Raw genomic sequence first — 14,162 nt, forward strand, 5'->3', positions numbered from 1 at the left:
CCTCCTACACTGCTGCTGGGAACGCAAACTGGTGCAGCCACTCTGGGAAACAGTATGGAGGTTCCTCAAAAAGTTGAAAATAGAGCTACCTTACGACCCAGCAATTGCACTACTAGGTATTTACCCCAAAGACAGAAATGTAGCGATCCAAAGGGGCACCTGCACCCCAATGTTTATAGCAGCAATGTCCACAATAGCCAAACTATGGAAAAAGCCTAGATGTCCATTAACAGATGAATGGATAAAGAAGATGTGGTATATATATATATACAATGGAATACTACTCAGCTATCAAAAAAACCCCACAAACGTTGCCATTTGCAATGATGTGAATGGAACTAGAGGGTATTATGCTAAGCGAAATAAGTCAATCAGAGAAAGATAAGTATCGTATGATCTCACTGATATGAGGATTTTGAGAAACAAGACAGAGGATCATAGGGCAAGGGAGGGAAAAATGAAACAAGATGAAACCAGAGAGGGAGACAAACCATAAGAGACTCAATCTCAGGAAACTGAGGGTTGCTGGAGGGGAGGGGGGTGGGAGGGATGGGTAGCTGGGTGATGGGTGTTGGGGAGGGTATGTGTTGTGGAGAGCGCTGGGTGTTGTGTAAGACTGATGAATCACAGACCTGTACCTCTGAAACAAATAATACATTATATGTTAATTTAAAAAATAATAATTAAAAAAATAAAATGAATTGAGTAAAAAAATAAAAATAAATAAAAAATAAAATAAAAGAGGCAATTTGGGCCACTTTACTGGAGTATATTTGTGTATGATGCATACCTGTTGTTTCTCTCATTGAATTTGTCAAAGCCAGAGTAGATAATACCAATTAGCATCACTGCTTGGAAAGAACACTGGGAGATGATCTCTCTCCTATAGTGACCTGTTTGGGAAGTCTACTGCAGGAGATGGCTCATTCTGTTCAACCCCAGAGGGTTGAGTCACACAGAAAAGTAGGGGAAACAGAAAAGGGAATCAACAGTATACTATCTTATTTAATCCTCACAAAAACAATGTAAGATATGTAAGGAAAATAACCTCTATAGTATAAAGAAAAGGAAGCTAAGGATCAGAAAAATCAGGATACTAGTCACAAAGTTTAGAGAGTTAAAAATCTGAATGTATTTCTTTTGATTCTGAAGTCCAGGTTTAGTTCACAATTGTTGCTTACATCAAACTATCTATATTCCAGGTCTGTGTATGGAGTTAAGTGAAATAGCAGTTCTTTAAAGAACTACTATGGGTTAGTTTGAAAAACAAACCATTTAGGAAAAAGCATTCCTAGTTTTAAGGAACTCATTTTCATATAAACATTTAAAATTAGAATATAAGCATTTTATTAAATATACATATCCATTTTGCTGTTCATGTTATTATTTAAACTGTGGTAAGACACATACTTCAGAAATAATAATATAACAATTATTTCCCCCTACTTCTTGAAGGTCAGTAAATGAATTTATTTTTTATTTCCTGGTTTTAATAATTAAGAAACATAACAAAAGGGGATGGTTATGGTCTAATTAAATCCTTGAGTGTCAAAGGCTTTTCCAAGCTCACACATAAATATAATAAAATTCTGAGTGCACATTATTTTTTACATTAGGTACATCAGTATTTTGTGTCTCAAATCAGCATAAAGAAAACTTTTTTGAGTATTATACAACACATATAAATTTTTAAAAATTTACGCAGCATGGTAGCAGTCTTAATCTAGAAAGATGTTATAAACTATAGAGACATCCTTGTTACAGGAAACAAATTGTTTTCTTTGCAAAAAGACACAGCATATTTACATATATTTAATTTTAAGAGGTGACCTATACAGGATGGTATGATTATTTATGGAAATCCAAAATAATATGTAAATCAACTTGTCAAAATACTATACCTTCTTCTCCTTGAACAGGTTCTTCTAAAAGCAACTCTGTCATACATTCCCAGTCTTTCAACAGTTCTTGAGAACTCTCCCACAAACTGTCCACCAAGTAGGCTGCATGTTCATGTAACTAAAAATAACAAATCAATTATGACTGAAGAATATTTAATGAAGAAACCATTAATATTTCAATTTAATAAGCCATTTTCTTTATAACTAAAATGGCTTGGTCACAATATTTACAGGAGCCACTTCAAAAACAATAAATATATTTGTATGCCATTGTAAATAATGGGGATGCAATATGTAGACTTAATAAAAAATTTATTTTATTTTTTACTGTAGTAAGGTTAAGGATCTCCCAGTCCAATGACATCATTTATAGATAAGGAAAAGGAGAGTATAACTAGTTAACAGAATTCCTGAAATTACAAATTGGATCATGGTCACTTTTCATTATTCTTGGTTTGTTTCTATAACTAGCTTTTTTTTTTTTTTTTAAAGGAAATCAATTCCTTTCTCCCAGAATTCCTTTGAAAATTTGGTACCAGTATTACTTACTTTACATCTCTGTCATCTTGGTCAAGGTCAAAATGTTAAGTTACTCTCATTTCCATTTAATTCACTGCATTCCCTATCCCACCCCCACCCCATCCCTCACCTTTTTGCTGCTCATTACTCTTGACAATTTTCTTTGGAACCCATGTTCCCACAGTAACAAACACTCTCATGTTCCTCATCAAACACTTTACACCAAACTCTCTCTCTACCACCTGTTAGTCATTACACCATGAAGAGATTTATTTAAAAAGCTCTTCAGAGAAGGTGAGTAGAGATGTTGGCATTGTTCTAGTTTCTGCTACTACAACTAACTTCTCCACCCTTATATAAAAGTTCTTCCACCTTTGAGGTTCATGACATCCAGATAAACCAGTTTCTAGATCAGCGTTTTTCAAACTATACATTTCAACCCATTCATTAGTTGTTAAACTAATTTAATGCATTGAAACCAAAGTTAAAAAAAAACAAAAACAAAAAAGAGTATATAGCACATAGAAAGTTAAGTACTACTTTATACAACTCTGATTTCAGTTATATGTGCTGTACTTGTGAGAGAAAATACTTTTCGCATCATGAATAGTGGCCCCAAAATGTATGCAAGTCTCCTTTCTAGACCTACTAGTTATTTATTGATATACTGGCATATTTGATAAGTGAGTTGGTTTTCTTCCTTGCTCCTAATTCTATCATTAATTCTTCTATGTGCATTTTGATGATCTATTTAAAGCTCTGCTTCATTTGCACTCCTTAATTCTATCTTCATTTCCACTGCATTTCAAATCTTACATTCTAGCTCCTCAAATGCCTCAGGAAAACCACACACAGAGAGTTTTCCAATGATTTTCTCCAGAGTAGATAATATTGATAAGCATCTCTACTTAGAAAGAACACAGGCAAAGGTTTATAGCAAGGTACACTCAAACTTTCCAAATTTACGTATCCTAGGAAACTATTGCCAGGTCTTCACTAACATCATTCCAACAATGACACCTATAAGTGGTGTACAACCAGCTTTCAAAAATGAAAATTAGCAGCAGAAAACAGAAAAACAAATAGTTTCAAAGTTGGAGCTATTAAAACCTATGCTAGAATGGAATTATTATTTAATGGGTATAGAGTTTCAGTTTGGGAAGGTTTTTAAAAAGTTCTAGAGATGGATGGCATGGATAGTTGCCCAGCCATGTGACTGTATTTAAAACCAATGAACTATATACTTCAAAATAGTTAAAATGACAGATTTTGTCGTTTATTTCATCACAATTAAATAAACCCCTATGTTAAATGTTAAATAAACTTGCTTTTATGCCTGACTCTGTGTACATGTTAAGTATGTCTGTAAAATAGGTATAAAAAGGTTCACAATTATATTTTTGGTGGATTAGACCTTCTATACATATAAAATATCCCCTCTCTGTTTCTCTTAATATTTTTGGTTCTCAATTCTGTCTTATCTTATATGATACCGTCTCCTCAACTCTCTGTAAGCATTTGTTAATTATATCTAGCCTTTACCCAGGTTTTTTATTTTCTGTGTATAAATTTCCTGTGTTTTGATTGATGTGTTTTATAAACATTTTCATCTGTTTATTTCACCCTAAATGACAATCTGCCTTTTATAAAGCATGTTAATCCATTTATACATTTACTGGGATAACTGATACTGGAAATATTCCTGGATTCTGATTCTCTATGCTCTATTGACCATTTTCTTGTCTTATCTGTGCTTTCTTCAGTTTATTTTCTAACTCATATTTTTCTATCACTAAGGTCACTAACACATTTATTTACTTCATTTAATTTTACATTGCCACTCCTATATTTTAAGAATAATTTTTAGGTATTTGCCTTAAGCTTCACAGCCACAGTATGTAGGCTTAGTTTTAAGTTTTTTCAGATTTATTTGCTCACCAGTGTTACTTATATTCCATTTTCCTTTTATTGTATCCATTTTTTATTTTGCTAGGAAACATCCTCAAGTAATACTTTCTATATAGGATACATGGGTGGTAAACATTTTAACTGCATGTCCTTTGACTAGTTCCTTCTATTCTCTGTTCTCTTTACAGAACTCCTACTAGATAATAAAACTTAATCTGTACTTCCTGTCTTTTACTTTCCTTCTCACACTACTTATGTACTACCTTCTGGAAAAATCCCTTGGCTTAATCTACAGCCAATCCTTGGTTATGTCCACTCAGGCCATTTAATGATCTGCTTCACTCCTAAATTTTGGAAATCATGTTTCTAATTTCTATGAACACCCCTCCTCTTTCATGATAGCTTCTTACATCCGGGGGAATTAATCAAAATTTTTCATCAATGTTGGGTTTTGTGCTTCAAGTTTCAGTGATTCTTGATTGCTAGTTCATATAATGTTAATATTCTAGACTCAAGAATACTGGTAGCGAGAATGCCTTTCTTAAGTCTGAATGCAAGGTCCTGGGTTCCTTGGTTGTGCACGGAAGTGGAAAGAGGGAATCTTAATCAGGCAGGATTTTCCTCTAACATGTAGGTATGCAATGTCTTTTGAATGCCAAAGTTCCCTGTCCCTCCTGGGTGCCATAAATTATCTGGGGCACTCATCCACTCCTTTGTTTCTTAGACCAATGTCCACATCCCATATACATTTCTAAAGGGAAGAATAAGCTCAGCTAAGGCAGCCACTTAATTATTACCTAAAATTTAATCCTGCTGCTCAGATCTTTATTTCAGATTTCTACCAGGAAATCTCAAAAAATTTCCTGCTATTTTTTGCCTTATATAGGGCTATGGGTTATTTAACTCTAATGGAATTAATCATTTACTTTATAGCTTCCACAAATTCCTCACAGTTCTCTTTCATCTCGACTTATTCAGCATGAGGTTTTCAGGTGAATGAGTTGTTGGCACAATTCTAGGCTTTAAATAGTATAATTCCATGATCATTGGCATTTTAAAAGATAACTTCTCTATGCCTTAAACCAAGGCACATTAAAATTTAGCTCAGGCATGTTGTCATAGTTCCAGAAATTTTTTTGTGTGTGATAGCCAATACTGTCAATGTAGATGCTAACTTCTTTGACAATTTCCTCATCTTTTTGATTAGTTAAGGTGGTGGCTTAGTAGAATCCACTCTATTAACACCAGTAACCAGTTTTTCCAAATGTGTGTACCAGAAGGACATGATAATGTGTTGGCCCATTTTCTGATTATGAGTTTCAAATTCACCAGTATGAGCAACAATAATCATTATAACACAGTCAGTCAGAAATAAGCTTGACATAATATTTATGATATAGTCTTTCTGTCTGTCTTGAGGTATATGTGATGATCACATAACTTGCTAGTCTCAAATCTCTGTAAGAATACCATGTAAATCCATGTTTGAGAAAAAAAAAATTCTAATATGGCCAGTAAGGGTAAAAGGTTATAATCGTCTTTCAGACACTTTATACCAACGACCTTCTATTGGTAGTGAAAGATAAAGCTATAGGAAGGCAGGCCCTGAAGCATTCTCAATGGCTATAGAAAATCCTGGGATTAAAAAGGACCTGGAACCCTAAAAATGAAACAAAAATAAATTTTCTAAGAACAGTTTTTGGTATCATAATTTTATAAAAACAGCATGAAAATCATTATCTGCAAGCATTCTTCAGGAATTAGATGAAAAAAAGGTAACTCAATAGATAAAGAGTCATTGTATAGCAAAATAGATAATTAAAATTACATTTAAATTTATTTACAAATTATATAAAACATATAGATTAAAATTATATCTAGGTGGATTTTACTCTGCTATATCTAAGTGTAAAATATTCATAGGGTCTCCCCTAAACTTGTATATAAGGCAAATTAAGCTCATTTTCCTGGTGACTTTAATTACAATTTTCTGGGTACATTCTGATTCATCTTTAATTGGCTTCAAAGTTACTCATAATATTTTACCGGTTCTCTCTGCCTGCTGACTTCTCCGTCGAGCAATTAAATACACTAACAGAGATGACTGTATAATGAAACCTTACTTTGATTCTTTTTATTAAAAATCATTTACAATGCAAAAAATCACCTCAAGTTACTAAGCTTAAAATTCTAAATACTCCTATATTGGGTTTTATTCTCTGCTGAAACAGAGTCAGTCATTGGTGAATCTTGAAGAACATATAAAAACAAACAAGAAAAAAAGTTATCATTCATGTACTATCACTCATGAGCATTATGGGGAGATTTCTTGGATATGTCAATAATATCTATTAATCTTCCATCTTATATGACTGTCATATAATTAACTTCTTCATTTCATATGCCTAGAAGGAGGGTGACCATGTTTTTACATCATTAGCAATGTTTTGGGTTATGCTTATTGCTTTGGAATAATTATTAATAGTATCTTTGTCACTCTGAAAAGCATCCGTTTGTACGGTAAGTTCTATGGTCACATCAGCTATAGGGAAATCTGAACTCATCACATTCAAGTCCCTTTTATCCTACCAATTGTCATACATCTAAAATACACAAGGTATTTTATCACTGAAATCAACGACTGCTATAAAGGTTGTGATGGCTTTAAAATGTCACTTTTTGGTACAAAAAGAAAATTAGTTTAGATATATCTCTTAATCTCCATTATTTCACATGTAATTCATATATAAAAGAGGGAAACTCTTTTCTATTGACTATAAACCTCTTTTACTTCAGTATTGTAGAATTCTATTACTAAAATGTTACTCTTAAAACCCAGTAAAACCAAGAAAGATGATAATCACTTCAGTTAATCCTACTGATTGGTAATTCATCTGTAAACTGGATTTGTTCTATATTATGACCTCTAAGGTCTCTTGCAATTCAACTTTTTATGAGTCTATTACTAAAATATTGTAATTAACATGTGTCGTAGTAAAATAAAGAGGAATTCGGAGTAAAACACAATCAGAATCCCACCATAAGAATATGGCTTTAATAAGCATTCAGCTCCAGGTGTACACTAGTTTTAGAGGATAAGAAAAGAGATTTTAAACAAAGAATGTTTCTTGTGAAACATAGGAGACTATAAAGAGCATTATTATCACGAATCAACTAAAACCTTTTAAATACGATTTGCAGTTGCTTCTACAGCTGACAAGAATGCCATAGAGGAGAACTGGGAAATACATTTTAATGTTCTTATAACACTTCACAGTACATAGCAGCAAACACAAGAATACACTAATAGTAAACATTACAAATTACTGCTTTAATTAAAAGATGAAACTGTGTAAAACTAAGTACTTATGGTCTTTTATTATATCAAAAAGAAAAGTCTTGGGCTTTCAGAGATCCAAAAAATTTTCCTTCAATGACCAATCAAGTTCAATTAGTCTAGATCATCATATTCCTTTAACTTTTCAACAAATAGTTTAAATAGTATTTGCATGTCTCATCTCTATCAATTTTTGAAACTACTGTTGTTATTAAAGTTACATTTTCATACAGGACTTGACTTTGCATAATACTTTCAATCCTGTTCCTTTAAAACCTAAGGGGCTAAAGGTATAACTTGAAACGGTCTATCACAAGTGTGAGATTTACGGAGTATTTAGTGTTTTATCTTAAACCTCACAAGCATTTTGTATTTTACTCCATAATATATCCACACTTGCTTTTTAAGAAAATAATGTTTTAAACCCTCAAAACATATAAAGTGTGGCTGGTCCCTGGACCGGAGGCAGAAACATCATAAAATGCATCTAGGAGCATTTAGAAATGCAGCACATCTGACCACAACCCAGACCTACTGAATTAGAACTGGCACATTATTTAACAAAATCCCCATGTAATCTGTATACGTATTTAAAACACTGTTTCCTAAACACATCCTTTACTCAAACGCAACTCTCCAGACAGTTTTGTTTCTGACTTTATTCTCTGTTCTTTCCAATTTGCTTAAAAAATATCAGTAACTCTTCTGCCTTGCTTTGTCCTAACTCCACTCGTTCTACTGACACATTTCCTAATTCTCTGATTTCAATTTTCATATAGGCTGCCTGTTTGTCTATTTCTCATTCCTACAGAGTTTCTCCAGGACTTTCAAATTTGGGCAATCAGAATCTTTGAAGTTTTTCACCTTCCTGGACATTCCAACACAAACCAAAAATCTTTTTCTGAGTAAAATTCAGGGTCCAAGAACTCTAGATTTTTTTCTGGGTAAACCAAAGTTCACTTGCGCAAGCAGATTCTGAAAGATACTACATTATGAATGTTAATTACAAAATTATTTAAGTGATAACTGACATCAAAATGTCACATGGAAATGCTAATGGAGATTGTACATCTACTAATTAAAACATTTAAATTCATATTTTATTTCTCCTTAAAAAATGTAATTTTCAAGCAAGTTATTAGAACTAATGGTTTTAACAAGCTCTTTATATAATTTAAAAGCTACAGACAAAAATTCAAGAAAAAAAAGCAACAACAAACAATTATGTAGTACTACGACACTGCAAAAGTTTAAAAATTGCTAGCCTATACTCAGTGTTGACCCATACCTGCATATATACTCCCACAAAAGGCAGAATACAGATTCAATTATCAGATAATCCGTGAAGGCAATTTTGTAAGAAACAGGCTTATTTTCATTGGATTGAAAAATATCAATTAATTACAATGAATTAAATGACAATTTTATTTAAAAGGTAATCTAATACAAAAAAATAAAGAGTTATGTTAAAATTTACCTCACTTTCAAGAAAGAAAAGAACCAGCATCCTAATGAGGTTCCCATTTGGACTGTTCCTTCCTCTCCTCTTTGCTAATGCTTCTTCTGCTTGTGGGTCATGTCTGCTAAACAGCCTAGAAATAAGTAACAAAACCAGAGCATTATGAATTTGCATGGATATGAATTTTAGTCTTTTCCTTCATTGTACAAATTATTTTAGTGTTTAAAAAAACAGTATCAGATATCAGAGATTACTGATTTATTTCAAACCATGTAACTGATGTTTCTATGGGTTAAAAAATGGTTAGATCTAAACAATTTTGTACAATTCAATCATACACACAATGTAAAAGAAAGCCTTTTGACTAATCAGTGTTCAAATATTTATGAAAAAATAAACTTTTTATCCTATATGATAGCTACTAGAATATATATAATTTTAAATAGAGTTCTATTTTCTTAATATTAATTTCAAAGTCAAGTAATTAAAGAATTTAACCATATGTTCTATCAACAATTAAAGAAACTGGGGCGCCTGGGTGGCTCAGTCGGTTAAGCGTCTGCCTTTGGCTCAGGTCATGATCCCAAAGTCCTGGGATCGAGCCCCATGTCGGGCACCCTGCTTAGCAGGGAGTCTGCTTCTCCCTCTGCCCCTCCTCCTTCTTCTCTCTCTCTCAAGTAAATAAATAAAATCTTAAAAAAAATTCTAAAAATTCATACTTCTAATGATCACTTCTAGCATTTTCAGCTTATTACCTAAAAACAGTACTCACTAACCAGTATAGAATAAAATGACAAAAACATTAAATTCTAAAAAATATCACTTAGTGACAAAACGTCTAAAATATGACAAAGACATGATTTGGGAATTTTAATTTGCTAAGAAGATTTATTCTAAAAAAATTTTAAGGACTGCTATAGATGCCTTATTCCCAGGTATGGCTCTAGGTAAATGGGATATAACAGTGAACAAAGACAAAATCCCTATTCTCATTGAGCTCTCTCTCTAAGGGACAGAAATAAATAGTAGATGAATATATACTATCTCAGGTATTGTAAGGAAAAACAAAGAAGTAGGAAGAGGGATATAGTGTGTGCTGGTTTAGATATGGAAATTACAGTGGGTCCTTCAGATTGGAGGCTAAATAACTGAATAAAGTAAGAACAATTTCATGTGACATAAAAATAAGCCAACCTCAAGCAGAAAATGAATACAGAGAAGTTGAGTATTTGGGGGGCAGGGGAAACCATATGGCAAGGGGAGAAGATTAGAGCATTACTTTGAAGCTACATCAGCATAGCTATCAGACTGGTTTAAGAGAAAATTTTGTTTACTTGGATGGCTTTCAGAGGAAGGAACAAATGGGAGAAAATGAGGGTCCTTTATAAATGAAATGTACAAAAATCGATAATCACATTTACGGTATATAAATGTAAGACACTGAATAATCAACCTAATTTTTCTAAACCTAATTGTAGATTTTTGATGACTATTAAAATACTCATTTCAGATACATTTACTACTTTATGGACGTGCAGTTAAGCTTGTGTACAGCTTATAAATTAGACTATAAAACAGACTGTGTGTATGTGCACACTTGCATGTTTTTCTTTTAAACTTAATCATAGAACTCCTGAGGCTATTCTAAAGCTTACTTGTTAATATTTGAAAAGATCACAATATTAAATGATGGAAGAATTCTCAAAGACATCATTAGGAATCAAAAGTTCTCAAACTGTGAGTATCTCCACGGCAAGGGCATAAAACAAGCTTATGGAGTAAACCTTCTATCTGAATAGGAATTGGCTTCATTTTCACAAAGAAATAACAAAGGCTTATATTTGTGGATTCTTATATAAAACATTCCAATTTTAAACTTTTTAACAAGTATTTCAAACTTAGAAAAATACAATGCAGAGAAAATAAGATATATCCAAGGGTCTTTCTGATGCAAGTGCTGCCAGTTTATGGCCTCTATTCTGTAGAGAACCACCCTCTGTAATCTATTTTCTTCACTGAAACTATAAAAACAATAAATTCTAAAAACACAAAGCTTTTTGAAAAGTTAAGTAGAGAATAGAGACTAACTAGAACAGAACAGTCCTGAAAAAGGAAGAGAAGTTAAGACTACAGTACACCCTTGATATTTGTGACAGTCAACAACTCAAGATAAATATGGAAATAGCACTATTCTATTAGCCACAGATGTCAGAGTCAGTGGCAAATTCAATATATTACTTTAAAAGTCATGCCTGAAAATCTTGACTTTCTTCCTTACTTTCATTACCAGCACTCACAAGTAGCCAGCTTCCTTCTTAAAGAAAGATTTTTCACATAGAAACAACTTTTCCCACTTTGGGAGGTACCACCAAGTAAAGCCAGTTTGTTGCTGCAGCACTGAGATGCAGATGCTGAATGGAGGGCCAGGTCATTATCAAAGTTAATCACCAATGCACAACAGCTGCCCAATGCATGATTTATATCTGTGCTTAGCATAATCACAAATGACTACATGTAGTAGACTTTTGGGTTCACCTGACAACAATCAAAGTCACTAGGTTAAATCTATAAACAACAACAACAACAAAACCAAAGTAAAATACAGCCCTCCAGGTATGTTTAAACTTAAAGAACAAATTAATTTACTAATAAATTACAGACCATACAGAAGACCAACATCAAAACATATTTCATAAGAACACTTAATTATATTCTAAACTCTCATTAGCTCTATGCTTTGTCAAAAAAAAAAAAGATGAAGTTTTGCTTTTTAATTAAACTGTGACTGTATATATAGCTTTCAGAATCACTACAGATTACTGATTAAAATAATCCTCATCCCCATAGAAAGTTAAAAAAAAAAACATGAAAGGTTGGGAGGCATTTTGAAAGTGATTTTAGATTATAAATGTTGAGAAGGTAAGATGAGAACTAAGAATTTTAAAAGGGAAAAAAAAAACCTGATGAAATGAAATACAAGTTATTTGTGGAAGCTTTTATAAACTTCATGTACTTCCCCAATCTCCACTCACACCCTAGCTGAGAACCATCCTTTTAGATTTCAGGAAAAAGGAGTATGTCACAAGGGATATCGTTCTCAGGGATTTGATTCATGATGTGCACCTAGGCTTAAAGGATATTACAGCCCCCAGAATTTGAAGTGGCCACGTCCGACACTGTTTTTACTATTACTCCCTTCTATTAACTATAAAACAACAACAAAACAAAAATACAAAAGTAGAATCTGGTTTCAAAGATAATTAACTCACTTTTTGTGAAGGAATTCTCCAGCTGCCACAGCAACAGGGCGATGTGCTGAGTACACCAAGTGGTAAACATTTTCACAGTCTTCATTGGAAAGAGCTTCTTCACTTCCACTGAAAAATTCACAAAGCAACATGTGAGCCAAACTAAATGTTTACTCTCAGTTCTATCTTCATTTAAATTTTGTAAAGTTCATTATAAAAGCTCAAGGCATACTGATCTTATTTTCATCTTTTTAATCTTACTTTGAAAGTAACATTTCTCTAATTATAAAAGGTACCTAATCATTATATAAAATTCATAAAATACAGATAAAATAAGAAAATAAAATGTCCACATTTCTTCCCACACAAAGGATGCCCATGGTACGCTGGGATTATATATATAGCCCAAATTAGCTCAATTTCTTTAAAGGCACGTAACATTTTTGTTGATAGGCCCTGGGAATATATCTGTTTCACAGTTAAATTATTATTATAGTATGTAATTCTTCTTTACAGAATTGTCTATTTTAATTAATTAATTAATTAATTTTTAAGTAAGTTCTATGCCCAATGTGGGGCTTAAACTCATGACCCGAGATCAAGAGTCACATACATGTTCCACCAACTGAGTCAGCCACGAGTCCTGGAGAAATGTCTATTTTAAATTATATTTTATCACCATACTTACAATACCATTTAGTCTTCTTTCTATATAAAATGGATTCAGAGGTCACAGCCATTCCTTTGCTAACACAAATTTCCCATCTTTCCACTCATGTATTCTTAGTTTGAGTCATTTCTTACTTTGCCAGAATGTGTTAAGTTTTTTCGCCCCAAAAGGAACATCTATGTCCTATTAACATGCTTAAAAATGTCTGATATGATTAGAGATTAACAATGACTAGATAAAGTATAGAATTCTTGGGCTGTACAGGGCCTGACAAGATGTAGGGGTGGGTATAAAGTTTATTCCTCAGAATTCAATCCTAGAGATGCCTCAGAAGAGGAGGTTGAGGGATCTCTCCAAGAAACATAAAATCAGAGTGACCTATGAAGCAAAAGAAGGTAGTTGCATCACAGTTTAAGGGACTATAGTTCTGAATGAAAAAGACCTGGCTATCAAGGATGGGACACAGGTTAGAGCACTTTTTTAAAGTACACTTCTTCCCCCGCTCTCAACAATGCATGTTCTATTTCTACTGTAAAGCAAAAACAGTATCCAAATATAGTGTGTGACAACAGGGTTGTGCTGGAACGAAGAAACATTGAGAAATTAACAATAGGTATAGGTAGATTGGCTAGCCCATGACTTACACCCCTGTCCCTGTATTTCCCTTCCATATCCTGAGGGTCATGAAATTACCACTGAAGGAGACAGGTTTTGTTTTGTTTTTAAATATTTTACTTATTTATTTGAGAGAGAGAGCAAGCGAGAGCGAGCAAGAGCATAGGGAGGGGCGGAGGAAGAGAGAGAAGACGACTCCCCACCGAGCAGGGAGCCCAATGCAGGGCTTGACCCCAGGACCCTGGGATCATGACCTGAGCCGAAGGCAGACACTTAATTGACTGAGCCACCCAGGGGCCCCTGAAGGAGACAGTTTTAAGACTGCTGAGGAGGAGTTACACTTTCTGTCCTGAAGTAGAAGTGTTTTTGTCCATGCCCAACTCATACCCCTAAATTATGAGGAGGGGCACAAAGCTAAGGCCTAAGTTTTATTCCTTCACGCAATTATACATCATCAGCTAAATTAGCTAATACCCTCAGGAGAAAGTTAAACTCACAGGAAACA

General features: G+C 33.4%; 1 protein-coding gene across 2 annotated transcripts in view; it reads right to left on the reverse strand.

Moving 5' to 3' along the window:
* LOC102750096 (STAG1 cohesin complex component) overlaps window positions 1–13,637 on the reverse strand; it is a 72,599-nt gene extending 58,962 nt beyond the window's left edge. Inside the window, exons 1-3 of one of the 2 annotated variants that reach the window (XM_081826797.1) lie at window positions 12,394–13,637; window positions 9,143–9,257; window positions 1,902–2,019 (exon numbers count right to left, since the gene is read on the reverse strand). In XM_081826797.1, the coding sequence (XP_081682923.1) occupies window positions 1,902–2,019; window positions 9,143–9,257; window positions 12,394–12,524 (364 nt within the window). In that variant the 5' untranslated portion in view covers window positions 12,525–13,637. The remainder of the gene's footprint in view (window positions 1–1,901; window positions 2,020–9,142; window positions 9,258–12,393) is intronic. The other variant, XM_081826788.1, reaches the window with a different exon arrangement.
* Window positions 13,638–14,162: the final 525 nt, after the last annotated feature.

Source organism: Leptonychotes weddellii, chromosome 1 (genome assembly GCF_054177405.1).
Source record: "Leptonychotes weddellii isolate Sample4059 chromosome 1, ASM5417740v2, whole genome shotgun sequence".
Lineage (NCBI taxonomy): Eukaryota > Metazoa > Chordata > Mammalia > Carnivora > Phocidae > Leptonychotes > Leptonychotes weddellii.